The 25,918-nt window shown below is 37.5% G+C and overlaps 1 protein-coding gene across 5 annotated transcripts; it reads right to left on the minus strand.

Moving 5' to 3' along the window:
• Positions 1-3,613: 3,613 nt before the first annotated feature.
• Positions 3,614-14,820, minus strand: LOC131689211 (uncharacterized). 5 transcript variants are annotated; one of them, XM_058974148.1, is made up of 5 exons: positions 14,756-14,820; positions 12,256-14,612; positions 8,434-9,958; positions 8,219-8,372; positions 3,614-4,156 (listed from the first exon to the last, which is right to left on the minus strand). In XM_058974148.1, the coding sequence occupies exons 2-5, from the start codon at positions 14,242-14,244 to the stop codon at positions 3,964-3,966; spliced, it is 3,861 nt and encodes a 1,286-aa protein (XP_058830131.1). In that variant the 5' UTR covers positions 14,245-14,612; positions 14,756-14,820; the 3' UTR covers positions 3,614-3,963. The 5 variants fall into 5 exon arrangements, with proteins under 5 accessions (XP_058830131.1, XP_058830130.1, XP_058830132.1 ...); XM_058974147.1 differs by having other exon boundaries at positions 14,680-14,814; XM_058974149.1 differs by having other exon boundaries at positions 8,446-9,958; positions 12,256-14,812.
• Positions 14,821-25,918: the final 11,098 nt, after the last annotated feature.

Genomic DNA, 25,918 nt, shown 5'->3' on the forward strand with positions numbered 1-25,918 from the left:
TGGCCTGAATGTTGTAACGTATCCAGGCAGCTTTAAGGATGCCGATAAGAATGGCGTCGGCGTTGACTCCGCGATGGCGGATATATCGCACTTTTATGATGGTTGGTGGGTCGGGAAACTCCGGCGGTCTAGCACGCTCTGGAGGTTTCCTAGGGTAAAACCGAAGGGGTCCTGGTTGTCCTTGTATTCACTTACTCCTTCCTTCGTCACTCACTTACTAGGAGTTTGCTTGTAACTTTCCAAAACTTAATCACTTTCAATTCTATCCTTAACTCAAAACTTTATCTTTCACTTAACTTTTCGTACCGCTTTGCTGGGTGGTTACCAGGCTAATGGCGTTCTTAGTCCTAGTCGTTCACCTCGAACCTCGACCGTTGACCCCTCAGTCGTCCACATATTCCGCCCCATTCTGCCGCTATAGGAATGTTGTTATCGCCACCTTCCATGGCCGCCTACTTCCTTCGATATGCGCTACCAGTTGTGGGTGGTGGAAACTATTGCATGTTGTGGATGGCTGCGTGCTACGTGGGTGTTGGGTGGGCTGCTTACCGTAAGATCTTACATTTATTTTCTTGACACTGACTACATCTATACATACACAAATTACGAAACGCGAAAATCTCAATAGTCTTGGATGAAACTAATCCACTTGTTACACCTTACTAACAAAAATTTTGGCCGCTACTAAACATTTTAATTATAGAGGAACTTTTTAATAGATGCATGCACACGGGATTATTCAATTTATTTATTGAAAATCGTGTTCAGGTCGGGTACGGGTTTAAATTTGTTTAATACGGATAGGAATCGGGTTCGCGCGCGGAATTTAAAAAAATCCAGGTACCGCTCGAGTTCGGTAAATTTGTAAAAATAATATTCGGATTCGCGTCGGGTCCGCGTATGAAAAAAATCAAAGCCGTCCATCTCTACAGTACACTTAGCGACCACCAAGCAATCCAATACACCATCGGTCGGTGTAACTGTTGCAGAAGGGGCAATCGATAATACTCGGTGGTATCGATCGATGTGAAGAACGCATTCAATAGCACCAGCTGGTAGACTATCGCTGTAGCGCTGCGCACAATGCAGGTTTCTGACTACCAGTGCAAGTTTTTGAAAAGCTACTTTCAGAATCTACTAGACGAACATGGGAAGAGACAGATTAATGTCTCAGGGCTCCCTACTGGGTCCTACGTGGAATAAGACGAGCAACGGAGTCTTAACAGTGGAAATGCCCAGGGGTGTCTGAGATCGTCGGATTTGCAGATTACGTTGTCCTTAAGGCAAGACTCTGGAGGACGTGGAGCTGTAGACGACAGAGACATTGAAAGCTGAATGGTTGATATCAAGTTGCAGTTGGCTCACCACAAGACGCAGGTAGTTAGTGGTGATTGTGATGAGCATCGAGGAACACTCTATTCCATCGATGCGAACGCTTAAGCACCTTGACGTGATAGTATATGATCGATTAAATTTCAACAGGCACATCGACTATGTATGTGAGACGGCGACGAAGACAGCGAACGCACTGTCAAGGATCATATTGAACATCGAAGGAGCAAGATACAGCAAAATAAGTCTTCTGGCGGATATCTCATTCTCAATCCTGAAGTATAGCATTCTGGTCTGGGCTACTGCACTGAACTTATCGGAGAATCTGCGAAATTGACGAGCGCGTTTTGCCTAATGGCTGGTTGTGACGCGAACGCGTACAGAACGATTTTGTTGGAGGTTGTATGCGTCAATGCCGTGGTCATCGCCATCTGTATCACGCTTGCTGAGCGGACTCGTTGGTTAAGTGGCGGCAAGAGTGGGTCAACGCGGAGATAGGAAGCTGTGCCCACCTATTCATTCCAAATATGTCGGCATGGGTACATAGAAAGCATCCATCTAACGCTGTTTATGTCCGCGCACGGTTGCTTCCGAAAGCACTTGCATAGATTTGGACATCCCTTGTCACCCATTTCCCCCGGAACACGTGGTCTTCGATTGCCTTAGGTTCGCGGAAGTTCAAATGGATGTGCCCGGTGTGACAAATGACAATATCGTTGAAGAGATGTGCCAACATGAACATATATGGGACACTGTTAACAGAGTAGTAACACGGATTAGTGATGCAAGGGCCAAGAGAGTAGCGTCGCAACTAGCAAGTTGCCGCAAAACAATTAATCAGGGTCGGGAGCAATCTTCCACCAGTGAACTCTTCGTCGGCCTACACTATACCCACCCAAGTTCGCGGCGTAGTGTTGAGCTCGGATCAACGGGGCGCCAGCGAACCAGATGCCAGGCTTTACCGGAATCACTGGACATTGATCTCGACACCCTACTGGTTAGCCCATTGAGGAAACGAAGCGTGTCGAACAGTATTAGAGCCTCGGCCATCCGTGCCTAAGTTAAAGTGTTACTTTTCAGAGTGATTTGATTACATAACCATTGTATGCTTGAAATGCAAACAACTTTCTTCTATCTTGAACTTAAAGATTTGTAAAATAGATTTTAAAAAATCATCGGTAAATTTCACATACATTCCATTGGCACACCATGTGAGATTATCATTCGTCGTACTTCAGTTTTCAAAGCTAACCAGATTTATAATCCAGGACAACATATTACTATAAAAATCGTTATTAACCCATTCATGCCAACGTTGTTTGTAGACAACAACGTGTTTAAATAGCTATAACTTTTGATTGAGGCAAGATTGGCACACAAAAACAAGTAAGGCTAATAAATGTGACTATTGCCTTTCATTTGAGTATTAACAGTTACAAGGATCAGCTGTAGAACTGAAGTTATTTCAGTTAGTCTGATTGGATTCCAATGGAGCAGTGCTGCCAGGGACAGTTTAAGTTGAGGACGGTAAATACATTTTTCATATATCTTCATTATGTTGCAATATTATTGAAAACTGATAAAACTTATCAATTTAGACTGCCTTTGGCTACGTTTTCCTCGCAAGTGAACTATTGTAAAAATTCTAGGATAATTGTATTGAGCACTGGAAGGTAAAAATTGAGCAGCTTCTAGCGCTGCGAGGGAAGCTCCTATCTTTATGAAAAATGGATTTTCGAGTTTCTTGGCCCCACCGTTTTCAAGGAAAAATAGTTTTGAAATCCCACATGCACTACAAAAAAGGTGGGCATGAAAGGGTTAAATTAAAATCAATCGTTTCGTTACCCACCTTCTTACATGGGTTTCGGTCAACGCGGTGAGCTTTTCTGAGTTTATGTCAACGCGGTAAGACAATCATAACATCAATTTATTTCACATGTTTATATTATTTTATACAATGCTCTATCTATTCGTATTTTCTAATAGAAAATAAGATGGTATATCCTCTCGATTCCTTTACTGAACTTGATGATCAAAATTTACCAATCAAATCGTTTATTAGTAATATAAGCTTTCATGCACTTACATTGTATAACGTTTCTTGGCCCATCAATGAGAATCTTTAAGCCGCGGACCTGAAATTTTCAAATGTCGGATCCGAACCACCTAATAACTACAACATATTGCAATAAAAATCATATAAAATGTTCACATTTGTTTTGAGCCATTACAATCTTGACAATTGTTGTTTCACAATTTCATACTTTGTTAGCAAAACTCGTTTCTTCTGGGCTGAACAGCGTATATTTTAGCTTCCTTATAACAATATCTAAGATCAAAGAAATCATTCTATTTAACTGTTTCAATGCATTATGTTAATAAGCCAAATTTCAAATAAATGAGTAATAAAAAACAATAAATAACATGTGACCAACAATATCAATCACGTACTTGTTCATTTATATTCGAAAACATTGTATTGCATCTATATAGGCAGAGAAATGACTAACACATTGTAAACTGTTGTCACGATAAATTATTTCATAACAACATTGTATAAATCATAATTAAAGCGAGAGAACCTAATACAATTCTTCGAGTCCTAAACCTCTAATATATGTTCGATATAATTTATTCATCTTCAAAATCGTCACTTGACTCGGTAGATGTAAATGTCCAACGTTCACGCAGTTGGTTTCCTTCGTTATTATTTTCTTGATCGTAGGCACCTTTCAAATTGCTACGGCCACTGTCGTTACCGTGATATAACGGACCAGTACCGTGCCCAACGCCACTGTGGTAGGATTTCGATCTTAGTACGGAGCTGCAAATACAAAAAAATGCAAACAAAATTATTAATTCATCGCAGTTCTCACGCTACTCGCTTTACGATGTGGTAAGACCAAAATGATGTTGAAAATTTGTGCACTGAATCCGAAACAAATGTCAAAAAAATTAAGTAGAACTGTTTTTGAATAACAATAAACTTAACTGGTTTTACTTTTTGATTAATAAACACGTTTAGTAAAGTCTGAATATCTTTGTATTTAGTGCATCAATATAAAGTATTTAATTCAAATTAAAGGCCAATAAATTTACCAGACTGATACTAATACTTATTGAGATCACAAGTTGTGTTCGTCTAAAGATCTTAAAATTGGGAAAATCTATTTTCCTATCGGTAGGAATTGTCGTTACTGGTACTATCATACATTTTTATTGTTATTGCAATAAGACAATTATTTTGATTTCCAAACTAATTCACTAAATTAAGAAACTGCCACTAAAAAGGACAATTGTCTGAATCCTGGTGTGATAGTTGTTGCGATCTGCAAACACTTAACGTAGCACTATTTGTAATCCAAAGCAACGATACCAGCCATCCAACTTTATATTCATCATCCAGGCGTACAAATCAACTATGCTTAGTGCGTAATTAAGAGTACATATTTGTCCAGGTTTATACAGACAATTGGACAAATAATAACAATAAATTATAATGATGAATACACTAAAATACCTGATTAGTTATTATACCCCTTAGTAAATATAATTGAAATGACTTTACCAATGTGTTCAGTAATTGCAAAGCTTGGTTCAAAATGTTGGAATCCTTCCATTTATTTTCAGCAAAAGATCATAGGGTGATGAGCCTATTTTGGCACCATTAGGGAGAGGGTCGCACTATTTTTTGAACAATTTTAAAAGAAGCCATATTATCTATAACCTTTCTCAGCATAAAGTATCAGTGTACTGTTTCTTAAACATCTATATAATGCTTATTTAGCAGAATTGCCTCAATTTTCAGCATAAATGAAAATAAATGTTCCATTCTGTGCATCTATTCCCACCTCAACGATCCAATTATCGCCTCATGGGTGTGCCAATTTCCACCTCATCGAAAAACAATCTAGTTGAAACGCAATGCCTCATATTCCATTTGCGTCGATTCTAACTAGGTATCCAGATCATGGACGCCAACGTGTGATTTGTAAAACGAATCATTCTGCTTTTTTCAGCCGATCAAAACAAACGTAAACATCACGCACATCAATGAAACTCATCAGCTGTTAGTAGAAGAGCGCCCAGAATTGCGCACGCAGAAAAAAACCATTCGAAGGTTAGCAACTGCAATGACAAGTTTCACATCACATTGCTTTCTCCCGATCCGAATTGTATGTGCAGATGAAAATAAAATATCTGCAATCAACAATTAGTTGAATAACTTGAAGTAATTGATTACTTATACCTGAAATTGCATTACATTATATTTACAAGTTCATGTTTTGGTTTGGCCGCACTGGTGATTCTTTTCTGTATGATGGATACAAAAAGTTGGTTTTGATTGTGGTAGTGTATCAGCAAAACATGCCAATAATAGGAACCCCCGTATTTAGTTTTATCCTATTATAACACTAGGCCTATTCTAGTGTTTGACGAGTGATTTTAAAGTGAAATTATCGTAAAAAGATTCTCCAGCTAAAATAAAGGTATGTATCAGTGCAATGTTTAGTATATTTGTGCTGGAATAACGAGATATGAGGCGGTAAATGCTGGCTCGTAAGTGTTTATTTTGCTAAGCGCCGTTGCATCCAGTTTCGGTCCACTACGTGAGTGAGGCGGAATAGTAGATATTTCAATAAGGTGATTTTGTTTTAATTAAAAGTTGGATTTAGAGTATAGTTCTAAATACATATGTGCACAACAAATAAAGAATATAACTTGAGCTTATTTTTTCTCACCTGCTTTAGCCAAATCGATTGTGTCATTATCTCATATGCTTGATTCGAAACCAAGGGGTACGAAATAGGGTCACAATAGGCTCTACTGCCATAATAGGCACATCACCCTATATCTATGAATAATCCTGCCGTGAAGCTATGTTTGGCGTCTTGCCATACGTCCTCAGTTGAATACGAATCAACAAATCCGTGCGAATGTTCCGAATAGTTCTGGACACTTACTCTTAAACCAAATACACGGGATCACTAACTAACATAATGAGATCGAGTTCTAATCATAAAACTACGAGATTGTATGTATGTTGTACATTATAACGCAAGGAATTTCAAACGAAAACGAATAGCTTTACCGTAGATCAGCTGAACGATTGCAAGCTCAATATAATGAAGTCAAATTTTCAAAAGAATTCATTTTGACGACCCGATTATGTAAAACCTGGTATTTTTGATTGAGAAAGTGTAATAGAATGCTGACGGCTTCTTTCAATCTTCTTGCATATCGTTGCATAGAAAAAACATGCAAGAACTACTCTGAACTCTTCGGAGTTCAGAAAAAAATATGTGACCGATTTTTTAAACTAATGGAAAGATTTTATTATCTAAAATATGTTTAATGAATATTGCACAGATTATTAAAGTTAAATATAACGATAATACTGAATATCTCATGATAGGAAATAAAATATCTTTATTGTTTATTTATGAGATGTTTGCCACAAAAATTAACGACAAGGATAATTTGCATTAGTTCATACATACAAGCCATGTGCTGTTTTTGGATTCGGCTGTCGCAGAAAATAGTCAAACTATTCATAACTTGTACGTAAAATGTTGAATAACAATTATTCTGTGAAACTGAATTACGGAGGCTACACCATCCGTTTAATTCCCTTGACTAGGATCCTTTTAACGGATCCATGGGTCTTAAATATTCACACCAAATGTTATGGCTACTTTAAAAAAATGATCAAATAGACGACTTGTATGACGTCGTAGATACGAAAAACTCATTCATATTAGCATCATATGAAAAGACTCGTCTATCTCGTACTATGAAAACTACTAGAGGACTAGTTTTGGTGAAGGCCGAAGATTGAAGGTCTAAAGGATATAATAAGCGGTTAGAACCGTCATCGTCACTATCGCTCCAGGGTACTTAGTGTAGCTTGTAGCTTATAAGAAATGTTTAAAGCGATTCCTGAATATCATTTGTGTACGTGTTATATTATGGCGTCTATGTGCGACTATTGTAAAAAGACAATATTTTGTGAGCTGCATTCAAAAAGATTAGAGCGAGGCGAAAAATAATTTTAGATTTATGCCCAAAGGGTAATGCTCTGCAGAAACCAAGAGAGTTAGGTCCATCAGCCCTCATTTTTTCTGAAGGCATTCAAACAGATAGTCAATCATCGCATCAGGAACGTGAATTTAGCTGAGCATCTATTTCATAAAATGCAAGATTCATATCAATGCAAAATATCTACGATCATTTTGTTTCATAATATTGTTTACAACATTGCATAAGTGCTCTAGCGTGGATATATTCCTAGATATTGAGAGTGCTTTCCGCAATGTGTCCTTTTAGTTTATTGTGTGGAAACGAAACACGGTCATGGAGTGCCTGCAGGTATCGTGGATTAGATAAACGCAATGCTTAACAACCACATCCTCGCCATAGAAACAGTCCGACTGTTCTTCAGATGACGTTTTATCACCTCTGCTATGGAACCTTATTGCCGACAGCTGGTTACAGAACCTTTATGAGCTACGAGTAATGTACGAGTTCGCAAATACAAATTACTAGATTTTGCATCGGGACAATCGTTGATTTACTATACAGATATTGAACGCTGTCGAGCAGTGAAATCGACAAGGTAATGTATACGTTTATCCAATTAGGATTTTTGATCAATTTCCTTTAGAAATATTTCTCTGAAACTGTCTTAATTAATTATAAGGCGCTTTCGGGAATGTCGTTTAATTTGAACAAAAATAAGAGCTAGCGAAATGGCAGATGGATCAAAACATTCAAATCAAATATGAGGCAAAGCATTCTGGTCTGGCTCACAGACCATTTCCCGAAAGCTCCTACAGCACAGCAAGTCCAATGGAAACTTATTTAAAAGTATTCACGGGGAGCAAACCTTTCATTGCATTTACTTAGTCGGTCGACTTGTTGTTGAGTTTGTCGTCGTGCTTCTTCCTGTTTTCGTTTGCCCTCCATAGCAGCCTTCATTGGATCATAGCTTGCTCGCCGTCGCCACATTTCAAGCTCCTGTTCCTTCGCATTTTTTTGAGCTAAAAACAAGTAAATATTTATTATAGTACTGAAACAAAAAGAATGTCTGAAAATGCATACGATCTTTTTTACCCCCTGATAATTTCGCTGCAGCTGATTTTATACTTCTTGCGCTCATTCTACTCGGTTCCGTTCTGCTTATACCGACCGATGCACTGCTTGGGCTCTTTTTTACATCTGGTTTCATTAAATAGCTCTTTGATTCATCTTTCTTTAAAAAATTGCCCGCTCCTGTTATTTTATATTTGGAAATATCCAAATACTTCGGCTGCACTTTCTGCTTTGTTCCACTGCCAATGGGCACTGGTGAAAACTCTTTTAAAGCGAGTTCTTTACTAGAAGATTTCCGCGATACATTCAACTCTTGTTTCATTCGATTTAAGCTAGAGTCCCTCGGCATTGATGAACGATCCCTAACATTGCAACGGACCTGAAGTGTTCGTCGAGGCAATTCGGGAGTGTTTGGACATGCTGCCACACCCTGTTTTAGTCCAGTAGCGATCTTCTTATTCTGCTCCATTCGCATGAGGAATGTTTTATTGTACCTTGTATTAGTTAATGGCTCTTTATCCTGTTCTTCGGTAAAATCTTCTTTATCACTAACCTCAGAATTTGATGAATACTCCGGACCAAACTCTAGATCATCATCGTCGTTGATGTAAAACTCATCATCATCTTCATTGTAATTTGCAACCATCTTTTTAAAACTAGTACTGCTAGCAGATTTTTGAATTTTATTACCTCCAACAATAGCTCTGGATCCTAGCTTCGGAGTCAAGGTAGGAGTTACGGGTTTTATAGCCTTAACAGAGAATGAACTTGATCTTTTTATTGGCGATAGCGCTTGAGTTGGTGTTGACTTGGAGTGTGTAGGTCTACTTAGTACATTAGCTGCAGCTTTGACTTGTAGAGACGTTCTTCCAACTGCTGGTAACATCGGCTGCTTAACTGATGTGTTTCCTTTCCTAGCACTCAACGATATGGACTCTAGACCAGTGTTGAGTGCAATTAAGCTTTCTTCATCACCGTTGTACTTTACGTCACTACTATTGATAAGTGTACCTTTCGTGGTGTAGCATGACGCATGATCATAGTTTTGAAAACATTTTACTGGTTTGGGAGGCAAAGTGGTTATACCTTCGAACGAATTGTGTCTTGTATGTGATTTTTTTAAATCTAGTATTGCATTCATATTATTATTCATTTGATTTCCGTAACCTTGTGACGATAGTGCGTTGACATAGGTTTCTGATCCATCCAAGGAGAGATTTCTTTTATGATTCAAAATATTTTGTTGTTGTTGCTGTTGCTGCAAACTACGTAATTGTTGATGTTGTGGTGAGTATGCTTGTCCATCTATGTGATTAACTTTGTCCTGATAAAAATTGTGTACTGGAGAATGGAGTGAATTCATTGGTGATATTTTCGGAGACATTCGACGTGATGCTGGATTAAGAGGGCTTGATTGTGACGAATTGTGCAACGAAGAACTGCGAAGTGAATTTCGCCTTTGGAGGTTTTGTAACGTTGAAATGGCCGCGGCAGTCTTTTGGAGATACATTTCAGTCTCGTTCAAGGACAAATCCTGAAAGTACACGGAAACAAACGTCAAAGTATGAAATAAAAGCAAATCTAGTATCGTGAAATTGGGGTACCATCACTCATTAGGCAATCAACCAGACGTTCGTTTGACAATATAGCGTTGGGTTTTGTCAATAAATTTGTTTAGAGGCCATCCATACATTATGTGGATAATTAGGGAAGGGTATGTAGTACGAAAAAGTCCATGAGGGTGGGAGTTAGGTATATAAAGGGTTAAGTGGAGGTTAGGTGTATTTATTGTCCAGGTGAACTTTTACTTAATTTTTTCTTTAATACGATAGTAAACCGAATTTGCATAAGTAATGACATAAAACATTTAATTTTTTCCTTCAAATTTTACAACGCTTAAAGAGCTCGTTTTAACGATAACATCGTTGGCTACTGCCATCACAAAATCAATCCCGAGCATAATTTTGCTCCCAGAAACACTAGATTCAATGTTATTGGAATTATGTGGGTCAATTGAAAAAGTCAAGGTTTACTTGAATTTTGAATTCCCAACCCCGCACATAGGGTTAGAAATTTTTTTTAAAGAGATTTCTCTAACCCGAAAAAGAGGGATTCTGACCCTAAGGTTAAAGCCTCTTTAATCGAAATAAAAAAAATATTTTTAGGAGTAGGAAAATAGGAGTTCTATTGAAAAATAACACAATAAAGCGACGAATATAAAGTGATGGTTGCATTTCTTAGCTTAAGTATAATGATGTGGCCAGGAAGTATAGTTTCAAACGAATGCTCCGAAATGAATCGAAATTTTTTTTCAGCAACTTCCGGATTTACTGTCACATTGACTGATAAACCACTCCATTTTCGGCAAAATGCAATGCGTGTCATATGTCCTGAATTAATCTGATTCTGCTTCCCAAAAATTTTATCAAATACCGATCTATCTTTACAAAATCTGGTTGAATATTTGTCAAATGTTCAACATATTCTTAATTCTTTGAACCAAATTTCTTGAAACAATGGTTGTTAATTTTCTCTTGTCCATAGTTTTACTGGTGAAATTCTAAACAACGCATGACAATACATGACAGAATCAATGAGTGCGAGGTACAGAATATTGCGTCAACAAATCTGAAAATTGAGCGTCATGTCGGATTGTCGATGGTGCTACTGTATAGTATCCATGCATTTACTACATTTCAGATATCACTATTTTCTGTAGCCGTTGGTTCCATTGCTTGGGTTTCTTTTGTAAATATTATTTGCTTGTTTTTAGAACCATCGCGTGTTTTGTACTAAACTCTACAACAACAGTAAGCAGGGTAGCGAAAGGGTGCGTATCGTTGCAAACTGTCAGCTCGTCTCGGTTGGTAGATTAACCACCCAGTATGGAGACGCACGATACTGAAATTTTAAAATGGTTCAAATTTTTTTTTATTTTGATAAGAGGTTTTAACCTTAGGGTCATTCGCCTTTTTCGGGTAGAGAAATCTCTTTTTGGGAAAATCTCTAACCCTAAGTGCGGGATGGGGAGTCGAACCCATGAGAGCTGTGTACAAGGCAACCGATTTACCAAGTACGCTATGCCCGGCCCCTCAAAATTATTGCAAAAGATCCAGCAGTACTCAGCTCTGGTCTCTTTTAATATCAGGCGTCCGTGTGCTGTAGTGAAAATTTAACTGGCGAAGTTGAGTGTATATCCTTCCCTTGGAGCCGGAAAGTTTCGATTCGTTCATGTATTTCATGTTTGCCTTGAGGAATCGATAAGATTATTTAACAACTTTGTGTTGCCACTTTCTTCACCAGGACCTCTTAGCACCTCTGCAAATCGTACAGCCCTAGTAACAATTGTGGTTTTATGATAGTTTTATAGCCACTGATAAAACTTAGATTGCACTTGTAGCGTGCTATAAAACTTCAATTGTTACTTGGGAGCACAGGGTTCGGCATGCGAATTCAGGAGGATTCCGCGCCTAATCCGTGCGTCATCTGGCGCTGGGCGCCAGTGTTTCACAAAGACCAAAGTCCCTAATCGCATAGGAGGGACCCCTCTCAGTAATGGCCATTGCGGTCAGCCGATGTTTACCAAGGAGGAAAGACGTCTGCCTGCATACAGGCCAGCAACGCCGGCTAATCTGGATCACAATCGTACCATAGTTGTTTCTCTTTTGTTCGACGGTACTACCAACAATCTTTCGCTTTTTAAAATAAAATTTGCATAAACCCGTTAAGCAATCAAGCTCACTTTTCCCGCTCAACTTTGTTTATGCCACCTTAATACGCGGCGGCAATGCATGAAAATTTGACTGTTATTTCTTAATACATTGTACTTACCGAGGTGCTACCTTGAAGGCTGCGATTTCTACTAACACTTCGTGCTCTGTCAACAGAGCCAATTGGTGACGGAATTTTACTTGGACTCATAGGTGGCTTTGCAGTATTTGGGCTTGAATATTGTCTAATACTTCCACGTCGGGTTAACTCGTTGGAACTAGAACCACTGCCATCGTTTCCATGAACTTGTTTTAAGGAGGGATCACTACTACTATTGTTATTTATCAATCTTTCCAGTTGCTTGCGATGCAAATGATGCCTGTCTAGATTATCCCCAAATTCATCATATTTTTTTGCACCATAGTAATCGCTTTTGGTCATATCGATATCAAAATCATAACCAAATTGGTTTCTATTTTCAAAATCAACACTTTTCGTCATGTGTGTATTCGCATTTGTGTTATTGCTACAACTAGATGTTGGGTTCTCGGAATATTCCCGTGCGTTTTTGGCCCATTCTTGTATCCAGTCTTTTTTGCTTACAACTGAACTGATGGCTGAGGCATCGGCCCCAGTTTTGCGCCGTGGACTGTCGTAATTGTATAGTACATTTGCTTTCTCGGAATCTGTGTAACAGTTAAGAATTTTATCTTCTTCGTTATAATTGTGAATATTAAACGTGGCCACGCCTTGAACGTATTCTGAATTATCAATGTGTGATTTAGTAAGACTATTTCGTTGATATACTCTAGGATGCTTTTCCAGGGATGACTTAGTACTTAATATACCACTTGTTGTAACTGAAGTGAAAGTTCCCTGATCCGGTGAATTCTCTTCATGTATTGAAACATGTTTGTCTGGAGTTTTCGATTTATGTGTAATATTTTTCACTCGTGTTTTAAATCTATCCAAATATGATTGTTTGGTTTTAATTGGCTGCACAGAGGAAGTTTCATGAAAGAAAGCTACCTCCAAAATATTGCTCTTCCGGCATTCAGTAGGTGGTGTTCCTGAGCCTTGCCGATCTAAATCTATAACTTCCAATTCATCTTGAAAGCTTGTTGGCCGCTTTGGGGAGTTGATTAAATTAGGTCCGGTAGTGAACAGGAGGTTTGAATTTGTCTCTGGCCTAACGGACGTTATTCGATCAATATTCATAAGTTCTTTCTGTTCCTCGGTATAGTTATCACCATCCAATGTGTACGTCCCTGCCTCACTTACACTTCCATCGTCATCTTCATTCCTGAAGTTCTCCAACGGAGGCTCAATACATGGTAGTCCTATGGAGGATTCTAAGCTCTCTGCATTGAATTCGGAACTAGAACAAGAATCTTTTGCCATGTTTTTTTGCTCGAACGCAATCTGTAATGTAGTAGATTTCGGTGTAAATTTGTTTTTCGTTTGTGTTTCAGACTCTTTGACTACTCCTTCAGCCATACTAGTTCGAGGACTCCAGCTATGCCTTTTGCTTGCTGAATCTCTTATGTATTTACTATTTTTTCTTATTCTTACTTCCGTGCATACATTTTCAGCTGGTGTTCCTTTATTTCTTCGTGGTGGATTGACCTGTGCCGAACCAGTCTTCGTTGCAGATGCTGCTGATCCTGCTTCTAATTTCGATAACGAAACACCGCGCCTATGACGATTTTGAAAACGTTCAAGCATTTTTTCGTGGCGTTGAGAATCCACTGATTTAATACCATCTCCGAAATCAATTGTGAAAGCGAAGGAGTTTCGTACTTCCAAGTCTTCACTTAAACTACGTACATTGCTTTTCATTTCTTGCATTGACACACTTTTATTTACATTTATACTGTCACTAATTCCGCTACTGGAATAACAGTTACTGTGTTGTGTTTTCTTATCCATGCATTCATGTTCTAGCGATATCGGTTTCGTAGTTTGGTCATCTAGAGGCGAATTATCACTTTTCTTGGAATTTTCAGGGCTGAGGTCGCCCTTCTCTGGTTCCATTTCAGAGTCCATTTCTTCTGTTTTTAGTATTTGATTATCGCTAACATTGCACTTGCTACCCCTTAACGAATCCATTATATATTGTTGTTACTTCACCTTTACACTTTTCCAGTGGTCGGACAGATCCAGTAGAACTATCGAAGCTGATGTCACTATTTTATGTTTCATATTTACATTAGTAAGCGAACCGCTTGCCTTCTTCCTGCTTTAGTTTGGGATCATTTAGCAGATAGCTAGGAATATTTGTATGTCACTTGCTGGTTGAAAGTGTAGACTGTCCATGAAAATTTTTTCTTTTTATTTTTGGCAACTCATGATCGCGATCATCGTCAGCTTAAAGTTTCATGAAGAAACACACACACTATAAATGTCTTGACCTCCGTTATATTTCTGAATTCGCTATGAGACTGCTTCAATACATTCCCATTCTAATGACGACATTCCTGGGAAGCACAAACGAAAACTCATATTAAAATCATAGTGTATCGAAAAATGAAAGAGATTTATCACAAAAATATATAAAACGATCGAATGTGATGCGATTCAATGTGTCGATAAAACTATGGCCGATGATTTCCTGCTATACACTGGTTGCAATTATTCAGCTTTCGATTTTCGTTTGCCTTTTCTTGTTTATTTTTTTATTTATTGACACTGACATTTGCTCTCTAAAGTATGCACATTTCTACACAGAAACCAACTACCAAACATCCGCATATATCTGCTCACTGGCGCCATACGTTGGTGAGTAGATTGTGTGAGGGGCCACCACTAGCACGCTCCCAGTAAAGTTCAGTCGGAAATGAGCCAGAATTCTGGCTGCTTCTAGTCAAAGGCCAAGGTATGCAAAGAGTGTGCAGAGAGGGAAGCCAAAAAAAAGTCTACCTATCGAGCAAAATTAGAATCCAGTTTTGTCTAGAATATCTATCCGTCTTTCAATTTCATTGCTTTCGTTTCTATTAGTCTCAAATTTGCCGAAAATAACCAACAAAATCGATACAGGAGAATCCAGTTTTGCTGCAGAGTTATCAGAGTGGGATTCCAATTGTGCTTGATAGGTAGGCTTTTTGACTTCACTCTTTGCGCAATTGTTCTCTATAAAGGCTACTGTACACCTCGGGAATGTGATCGCGGGATTTGGGCCGGGATTTTGCGCCGGATTTTTATCACGGAAAATTTTCCGCCGTTATCTCCAAACTGTCAAAATAAAACTTCTGCTGCTTCTAAAAAATATCAGTTGTTTCGGAACAGCGCAAATTTTTAAACGCAATAAAAACATCATTTTTCCAACGGAAACAATTCATGTTGAATTGTTTCCGCCCGGATTTTTGGTGTGGAGAATTTTAAAAACAAGCGACATTTTTCAGAATTGGCTTTACACTTCGGGAATGTTGATTTTTCCGTGTAGACTTTTTTTTCTGTCATCCCACTAAGACGTCCAAAAAATTGTTGCAAAACCGTTCAACACGGGTCCAACGATGGACGTTTGTTGAACGGTTATTTGGACGTTGTACAAATTGGTTCAACGAACGTCCTTCATTGGACGATTTTGAAACCAACCGTTCTTAGAGGGATGTACAGTAGCCTTTAACTTTGGTTCTAGCGAAGACTACTTTTTAAGAAGACTGACATCTCTTTCCTTTCCCCATACAAACGAGGAGCGACAGAGGTTACAGCGCCTGTATTGGAGGAAGGTACACGATAAAACCGTATGAAACTGAACATCACTTTCATGTGCGTTTTCATGTTAAAAAGTAAAAGAAATGATTTCCCTTCGAATTTTACATGAAAATCCATTAAAAAGAATTTCATGTGGTGTTTCAAATTGAATTCAAACAAATTCCATGTGAATACGACATATCTACCCACTGAGACGTCCAAAAAATTGTTCAGAATCGTTCAACACGGGTCCAACGATGGACGTTTGTTGAACGGTTATTTGGACGTTGTGCAAATTGGTCCAACGAACGTCTTTCATTGGACGATTTTTAAACCAACCGTTCTTAGAGGGTAACCATTGAAATTTCATTGCCATGTTCCCAGTAAAGTTTAGCAGGAAATTAACTGGAATTCTGGCTGGTTCCAGCTCGTATTCCGGCTCCACCGACACAACCGATTCTAACTAGAATCGGTCCCGATCAGCGTGGCAAACAGAAAGTTAGGAAAAGTTGAGCAAAGCGAAATTGATGCTGTCAGAGTTTCTGCGAGCATTTTGCGCGATTTGTGCGAGAATTCTGGCAACGAATTCGCTCAAATGCAACAACCGTTTCTGACAGAAGCGGTTAAACCAACCGATGCAGCTCACTTTTATCCAGAATCCAGTCAAAAATGTACGGCCAAAATCTCTGCACGCTTCCTGCCACATCTTTGTCAGATGTTTTGCTCGATTCGTGCTAAAATCTACCAGGTAGGAATTGCCAGGATCTTTGCACAGTTTATGTCCGAGTTATGCCAGGGTTTTGCTCGGTTCCTGTCAAAGTTTGCCTGAAAACGCGAGCGAAACCAAGTTCGCCCTAGCTCAACTAACCCGACAGGATACGCGCAGAAATCTGACAGGGCTGCCAAACCAAGACTTACAGAAATCTAGCAGAGCGGTCTCTGCCAGAAAATTTGCTCACTGGGGTTGTGTCACCAGAGCCGGAATACGAACTGGAACCAGCCAGAATTCCGGTTCATTTCCGGCTGAGCTTAACTGGGTTATTGAGTCGTACAGTATGAACTTTACACATAACTTTCGCATGAAAAACATGTAGTGCATTTCTACATGTAAAACAATTGATTTCAACGATTCTTCTGCCAATGAAATCTATAACGGTCAATTTCTTCACTTGGATGAAACCCGGTTTTCGTTGAAAACCGGTTTTCGGCTAATTGACCACCAGCAACCTGAAAACTGGTTTTCAGTGAAAACCTGTTTTCATCCAGTGAAGAAATTGACCAGAAGTAAAGTAATGTGATATTCACTTGTACAGTCGTGATTCGCTGGTTGGGCCACACCTCTGTCCAACTATTGAATTTGATTCGTTAGTTGGACCGACTGACATAGTCAAAAACGCTCCAAAGGAGATGTTAGTAGTGTAATTGCATCTATTCACATCTTTAATAATTGTCAGATTGATTGTCAAAGTAAATTTGACATACAATTTTGACATTCAGATGCTTTTAGTTGGACAATGGTCCAACTAGCGGAGGTCCAACTAAAAAGCGGTCCAGTTAAAAAAGGCCAACCAGCGAATCACGACTGTAATTCATTTAGAAATTTTAGTCAATAGTATTTCTTATGAAGTTACTGTCTCCAGATTCAGGACAGTACCTGATAAGCAGTCTTCGCTTACGCGTTCGATATTTTTAACTATGCTAGAGAGTATTGATAAAAGTATTGTATGTGCACGGCCCTTAAGCGGCCCATGCACGTTCAATATTTTTGACAATACCACTTTTTCCATTACACGTACAATACCTTTGTCAATACTCTCTAGTATTGATAAAAGTATTGTACGTGTAATGGAAAAAAGTGGTATTGACGATGTATTGATTGTATGGGATGGGATTGAAATATTATAACAATATCATACTCATATTAATGGAAAAAAGTTGTATTTATATGAGCACTTCCCACCAACCTGGACTCCGCACTTTCAAAGTGCGAGTGATGAAGCTGCTACTTAAAACTGCGAGCTGTCAAAACACATGTATTTCAGGTGATAGAGATGGTACTTTCATAGACAGACCAGTCGAACTAATCATTTTATGAGAAGAATTCAATGGAACAATAGTAAGTGCGCAGTGCGGTTAGAATCCAGTTTTTAGTGCCACAAGTAATAATGTGGATTTCAAATAGGATTGATATCACTGACTTCGCCCGCTTAAACGATCATTTTAAATATATTTGTAGTTGGGACTGTGACCACATTTGAAGTAATGGCGACACTGACATATGAACAAGCATATGGGGGATAGACCACTAGTGGAAAATTGTTCCCAAACCTGAGGGGTAACCCATCAGCAAATGAGTGTTTGGGACTGTGAATAAAAGGTGGAGCTAGTGTTCTGGGAAAATTGTCGGATCGATGTATTTTGTGGGAATTCCCTCATAGTGTTATGTCTGTGTTGATATATTGTAACAATATCGTCAATACTAAGTATTGACAAAAATGCTGAACGTATTAGGGCCGTTGTAAGAATATTTGTGTCCGTGTACGCCCAGTAAAGTTCAGCCGGAATTTCGGCTGGTTTCAGTTAGCATTCCGGCTTCAATAACACAACCGATTCTAACTAGAATCGGTTGTGTCACTGGAGCCGGAATTTTAACTGGAACCAGCCGGAATTTCGGCTCATACCCGACTAAATTTTACTAGGCGGTATTGACCCGTAACTGGGTCAGATCGGATAGGTGTAAATAGTGCTTAAATTTGGCTTTATTCCTACATCGCTAATAATCCACATATTGAACTCAATTCAACGCTTTTTTGTGAAAATACTGTGATACTTACAAATGTAAACATTGGGCATTTTCTATACATGCGAATGTAGGCTTTGAAACGCAACAAATTGACCTAAAAATTTGAATTCTACGATATTGCTTTCTTAAACTATAGCAAAAAATACAACGGGGAAACTATATTTTGTTTATTTAAAGTTTCGCCCTCTACGCTCCATGCAAACAAACAGGGCGATACTTTTTTTGCTACCAGTTTAGGGGCGAACCTGGTTTTTTGCCTTTTTTATGATTATGATAATCGCTATTGAAAAAAACCCGGACGAAATCGATGGTGTAAAACGGCATTTATAGTAAAAAACGTAAGGGCGATACTTCAATGGTGATACGTGGGACCGAAAAAGTAAACAATTGTCGAATGGGTGATACTGTCATTTTGTTGATTTATATAGTAAAACAATAGTTAATTTAATGAATTTAAATACTTTGTGAAGCTGAGTTTCGATCACTGAATCATGCCATGTAAAGTGCAAAAACACAATAGGTTTCAAATAGATATTAAAACCAAGTCTGAAAATATCCACTGCTGATTTTTTTTAATGATGTCACTGCTAGTATCGCCCTTTTCAACAAAAAGAATTGAATTGTTTTACACAATTTGGCCGCAACTTCCGTTAGATACTTAATAACATACATCCTTGAAAACACATTAATTCGAATATCTGCAACACTAAATTTCATATGTATGGCGCAATCAAATCATATGTTTGACAAATGGTTATTGAATGTAACGCATATAGTAATCAATTGCATCAACTTGATTATTATACCATTTCTAATGAAAGACATGTGTAAACATGTTAATTTCTAAATGGAGAACTTTTTCTCGTATAAATATAGATTCAAAAACATTAGATATTTTAGTTTTATCAAATCTTTTACTTTATTTGAATATAAAATACAACTTAACATATAAATTATAAACACACTTACAAATAACAGTCTTTAGGACAAAGTTTGTTTCTACACTGCTGAAGGTAGTTTGCTCCCTAATTTCGTCCATTTGAAAAGCTAAATGTCTATCGCTGAAGTTCTGCTACCACACTTTGTTTATTCTGTAAAAAGCGAAAAAAGGGTACACTCAACCAAATTATCACTTACTTATCACATGTAAAAACATATAAATATTTTCCATAACATTTTTCACGTAAATGTTACATGTTTCGCACATGGAAGATTTTGGTTCCAATCGAATTAAAACCAGTGTCGACTACATGTACATGTTAAGTGAAGTTCAGGTACTTTCCATTGGAATGTCACATACTTTTTAGAATAGGTTCATATATTTTTTATGTGATTTTCATGTAATTATTAGCTGCATTTCAAATAGTATGCAAATACTTTTCACTTGTGTTCAAGAAGAATAAAGACGGGAAATAAATATGCAGACTTTGAATTGATTTACCATGCAGCATATACTCACTATTTATAAATTATTAATTTATACCATGACATATACGATGTAGAGTATTCTTTTCTCCAGGCATCGATTATACTAAAAAAGATCAGCGATCTTTTTTGCAGTTTCCATTGGTATCAATACATATTGCTTGCAGTTCCTTTCCTTCCAGTATTCTGAAATGTTATTTTGATTTAATTTTATTGTTTCTCATAAATATCGATGTGAATTTATGTTCAAATACCTTTATTGACTGTTCGAGAATCTTCGGTTGTAATTTATTTGCCTTGCGTTGTGAATACGTGACGACATATTAATCTGTTTATTTTTTCACATCTTATATTCACATATTACTTACGTTCTTTCCATATAACACTTGAAGTATGTGACAATCATGTACTATGTATGCACTGTATACTTGAAAGTTATTGGTATCTTATTTGAAATTCATCAAAATAGGTATGAATGTTACTTGCTGCACATGAATCCAATCTGATTGGTCCTTTTTCATATTTAAGTGCTTTTTCACTTGAAATGTATGTGATTATTTGGCTCAGTGTAATAATTTATAATCATGTATTATATGTCTCTTATCGACCAAAACATTCGGTGGAAATACTGAATTATTAGTAATAGTTCGGCCTGGTTTCGCACAGCCATGCGCTTCCAATTGACGTGGATAAGTAAACTTTTTCTTATTTACGTGTTTGTACACTTAATGCTGCGGCCGAGCTGCCGCAGTTTCCGAAAACATGGATTTCATGTGCAAAACATTTATGATTTAATACGCCGAAACTTAAAATTGAAACGTGATGGCTATCGATCATGCCATAGAGTGGATCATTTAATTTTCAAGTGTAATTTATTGAAGGGCAAATTGAAAGCTCTTGAATTTTCAAAGCAGCTTGAAGTTGTCAAAATCATGGATTTCGTGGGCAAATCTTTCATGATTTAATACGCTGACACTTAATTTAAACAAGATGACATTCGATCATGTCAACGAGTGCAACACTTAAATTTTAAGCATATTTTTTTAAAGGGCAAATGGAAGGTTCTTGAAATCTCAATGTAACAGGCATCTTAAAACTTATGCGTCAAATCTCTTCGAAATTGTAGATTATTTAGTGTACCAAAAACTACCGATTGTGGGCATCCATTTTTCATTCTGAAATTTCATAGGTTGTATCATCCTCCATTTTTTTAAAATTTTGGTCAGAGGTTTTTGGTTAGAAAAGCCTCTTTAGAAACATCTCTAACCCAACACACAAAAATATTGGTAAATGTAAGTGTTCCGTTCTTACACTGTAATGAATCTACACTTTATTTCGAAGGGATTTGACACATAAGATTTAAGTTTCAAGCCACATTGAGAATTCAAGAACTTTCCATTTAACCCTTAATAAAATTACACTTCAAAATTAAGTGTGCCATCCTTATGACATGATTGAATGTTATCACATTTAAATTTTAAGTGTCAGCGTATTGAATAATAAATGCGTTGTCCATGAAATCTATATTTTTAACAATTGCGGCAACATTAAGTGTCACGTTAATTAAATTTCAAGTGAATCGTAACATCACTGTAAACAATGTACACTTTTTTACGAAGAGATTCGGCACATAAGATTTAAGTTTCAAACCACATTGAGAACTCAAGAATTTTCCTTTTGCCTCTTAATAAAATTGCACTTAAAATTTAAGCGTCCTACGTGACGTGGCATGATTGACTGTCATGACATATAAATGTTACGTGTCAGCTTATTAAAACTTAAATGTTCTGTCCTTGAAATCCAATAATTTTAACAATTTCGGCAACATTAAGTGTGAAAACACTTAAAGACAAGTTGCCTTTTTATTGATTTGACGAAACATGGCACAAAAAAACAAAAAATTGCAGAAATATTTAATTCGAGGCCTGCATGGCATATTTAGAAGGTTTTTCATGGTAAGTAAATTAATTTAAAATGTTTGTTTGCATGATTTATACATAATTTTGTGTTTTCAGGTAATAAAATCGATGGACTTCAAATTAACCGAACTGAAGAGGAGACGCGTTAGGGGTAAACCATTTATATTCATTTTAATATATGTAGGAATAATTTGTTATTTCTTCTAAGAGAATATATTTAGATATAAGTTAAGATGTATTTTTTAAATTCAAATAAAAATGTTTTATTGAGCTAAAAAATCTTTTATGTCATGTTCTGCCCATTTGAAAATTAACATTTTTGCACTTGTCTTTTATAAGGAATGATATGCTATTTAAGTTGATGCAAACTTAAATACTATATGGATCACATTTAATAACCATTTGTTAGACACTTGAATAGAATAAGTCATGCATATGAAACTTAAGTGTGGCTTCTATTGGAATTAACGTTTTCACAAAGAAATGCGTTATCAATTGCTTGCCACATAAAATTTAAATGCAAAGGCAGTTGCGGCAAAATTAAGTGTTAGACACTTAAGTTCAATGTGTGGATTATTTACAGTGTAGTAAAAAACAACCAACGCCTACTATTAGGTTGAAAGTAAAACTTTTAGATTAATCAAGAATAATAAAGGAAATAATAGTTTTCCTTTTGAACTAATGGAGAATAGTAATCAAAGTAAATTTTATTTTCAAATTAAGAGTATGCGTTCGTTGTTTTTACCTGAGTGAAACAATTTTTACCAACATTTTTTTTCTGTGCGGTGTTGGGAATCGAACCCATGTGAGTTGCGTACAGTACAAGGCAATAGATTTACCAACTACGCTATGTCGGCCCCTGCACAACCATTGAAACATTCTTGTTCAAATGATCATGTATCGTTCCAGTATTTTACAATTCTATGTCAAAACTACGTTTTTGGAATATAATTCCCATAACTTTCAGCGAGTTTACCGTTGGGAACTTAAAGCACTATTTACATCTATCTGATCCGTCTCAGTTCCGTGCACAGAGGCCAATATTCTTCGTGCCGGACAAGTGTGAATGCTCGAATTTGATTTGTATGAAAGAATATTAGCGTCCGTGCACGGAACTGATCCGTCACTGCATCGGATTGGAAAGGTGTAAATTTGGCCTAATGTGGCTCCCCTTTTCTTTTTATATACAGTACGGCGTAAAACGAACAGCGTTTGGCGACGAAGATGCAGTTAGTTCAAAAAATCCCGCTATAGGTTAGAACACGTGATCCTGACGTAAGCCACTTTTTGTCTCTCTCTTCCTCGAGAATTCTGTTTCATCTTCGGATGCGTACTGCGTGTTTGATGTGCTTGTGATTGCTGAACCGCATGAGGGGAAAACGAAGAAATGCGTTACAAAATTGCTAACCTACTTTGAACAGGCGCAGCTCGGGTTCAATGTGCTTTCAAGCTTTGATTCAAAGCATTTTCTCGTGGCGTTTTTCATTGAAAAATACCGGACTAGTGTATTGCATTTTTGAGCATGGCAGGTTGCTAGTAGAGCCTAATGATCAATTTTTAGGAGTTGCAACATAAGTGCAATCTTTTACCCCGTTTTTCTGTGAAAGAGATTGATTAATGTTGGGCGACCGTGGGAGTTTTTGCATCACAAACTTAGCGCTAGATAAAAAAATCTCGGAAACAGCGTCATGTACAGGAAACCTGCAAACGTTACGATTCGAAATATAAATGAGTAAACAATCGATTTTAGGTTAAAATTTCACTTCGTCGCTGAATCCATGGCATTGAATTCTACAATCGCACATTTTATGCCCTCTGAAAGCCGAATTCCGCGATCTCTCACAGTATACTCCTGTGATTTGAGAATTTTTATATGCATCAAGACACAAGAATATACTGCGAAACAGCGCACCATTTTGGTTTCCGAATTTTCGTTCAAATCGAACAGCTTTCGAGAAAAAGCACGTTTTTTCTCTCCCCATTTATTCCATCTAGGGCACAAGCAACGTTTCACTAACGCCTTCTTAGAAGCCGGATACTGTCAGCTAGAAACCGCTTAAAATCGTAAAATTTCCTAAATCTAATGAAAAGTACACTAAACTCGTAAGCTCCTTACAACTGTTTTAAGAAGTCACCAAATATCGCCGATTTTTCCCGGCTGAATGACTCAGAAGCCAATCGAAAACCACGCCAGAGCTATTTCGTTTTCGCTAACGCGCGAAAATAAACTTTATGGCGATAATACTTTCACTGTCTATCCTGTCAACTATTCACCAACATAGCACAACAAAAACAAGTTACATTTTATGCATTTCTAAAGAAAATTTCAATTAAATTCCAGCAATTCAGAAAACCCACAAGCGCCGCAACGCCACAAACTCCGTACGAACTGGTATCAAGCCAAAGTGAAAATGCGAGCGAAGAGCCAACAGAAGCATGAGAGACTAGCGAATATGGATCTGCGAAGGGGTGACGCGGAATAGATGAGCAGAAGAGCGTGAAGAGAGCCACTGTCGGCAAAAGATTCTCGAGTACAATGTCGTCACATCCGGATGAGTGCAAGAAAATTTCAAGCTAGCGTTATATACTGTGACACATCAGTTGCTCCCCAGTAAACAAAAAGGCGACTAGGCAGGTTTAAATACATACTGGCGAGCGGTGCAATAAAAGTGTCATTATTAAGTCATGACATTACTGAAATTGTACGAAAATTCCGTCATTACTCGCTTTAGACGATCATTGAAAGTGACATAACTGCTCAGTAATGACATTACTAACCTCTCGTTTAAAGGCCCCTATTGGAACATTGTACTAGACAATCCGTCCTAATTGGGTGGGTCAGCTCAGATACCAATGTTGACTTGACTGTCGATTGGGGCTACAATGAACAAAAGCAGCTCATGCATGTGATGATATACTGTAAAGAATTATGTACTATTTCTAACTATATGGTCATAGAAAACACTACCACAGATAACAGACGTTTAGGCTTGATTTAAATCGTGTGTAAATACACGCTACTGGAATTCTGAATAAACCAGACGTCTGAAAGACGTCTGGCAAACTTTTGTAGATGGCGCAGTGATCGATACAATGCAATTAGAGTGCAGCTGTCAAACACGTGTAGCAAACAATTGCGCAGATGGCAATAGTGAAACACGGATTTCCAACGTTTATCCATTTAAAAGTTTACAAAGGTTTTTGAAGAAATTTTGTACTAGCCTAAACGTCTGTTATCTGTGCTACTAATAAGAAGAAAAATTTACCACAAATTTAATCTACCAGTATTGCGAATCTTTTCTATAATCCACATCGTGACATATCAGCCATGCGCCGCCAAGCCGTGCGCCGAATCACGCGCCTATTCACTTTGCATTAGTGCAAGCGAAAAAAGATTTGACGTTTATTTTTGTTTCGTTCGCACTCATGTGTGAAACATATAGCAACAAATCGACGAAATGCTAGTTTATCACAGGATAGACAATATATGCTTGAAACCACCATCCATGACCATGTGGGCCGAAGAAACACTCATAGTTAGGTTATACTATTTTGCACGTATGATATACCTATGTTCCCATTACAAAGTTGAAACATATTTTAATAATTGGCAACAAGAACAACGTCATCAAGATCGCGTTAAAACATCGACGAACCAACGTGACAGAGGCATTCGAAAAGTGTCCCATACAAAATAACGATTGTTTCGAAATGAAGCGATCGCTACTGATAAACTGCGACAGATCGCTCTCCCATGTTTGAATATGGAGGTAATATGGATCAAAAGAGTATTCAGAATTCATTGAAAATGCATGTATTCTGTTACTTTTTGTTCTTTCAACGAACAGTTTTGTGGAATAGTGCATACAAAATGTAAAAAAGCTGGAAAACAATTTTTTACATTAATAAAAGATAGTTTATTTTTTCTAGCATACCTGGGACA

The sequence above is a fragment of the Topomyia yanbarensis genome, chromosome 3, assembly GCF_030247195.1.
Source record: "Topomyia yanbarensis strain Yona2022 chromosome 3, ASM3024719v1, whole genome shotgun sequence".
NCBI classification, from domain to species: Eukaryota; Metazoa; Arthropoda; class Insecta; order Diptera; family Culicidae; genus Topomyia; species Topomyia yanbarensis.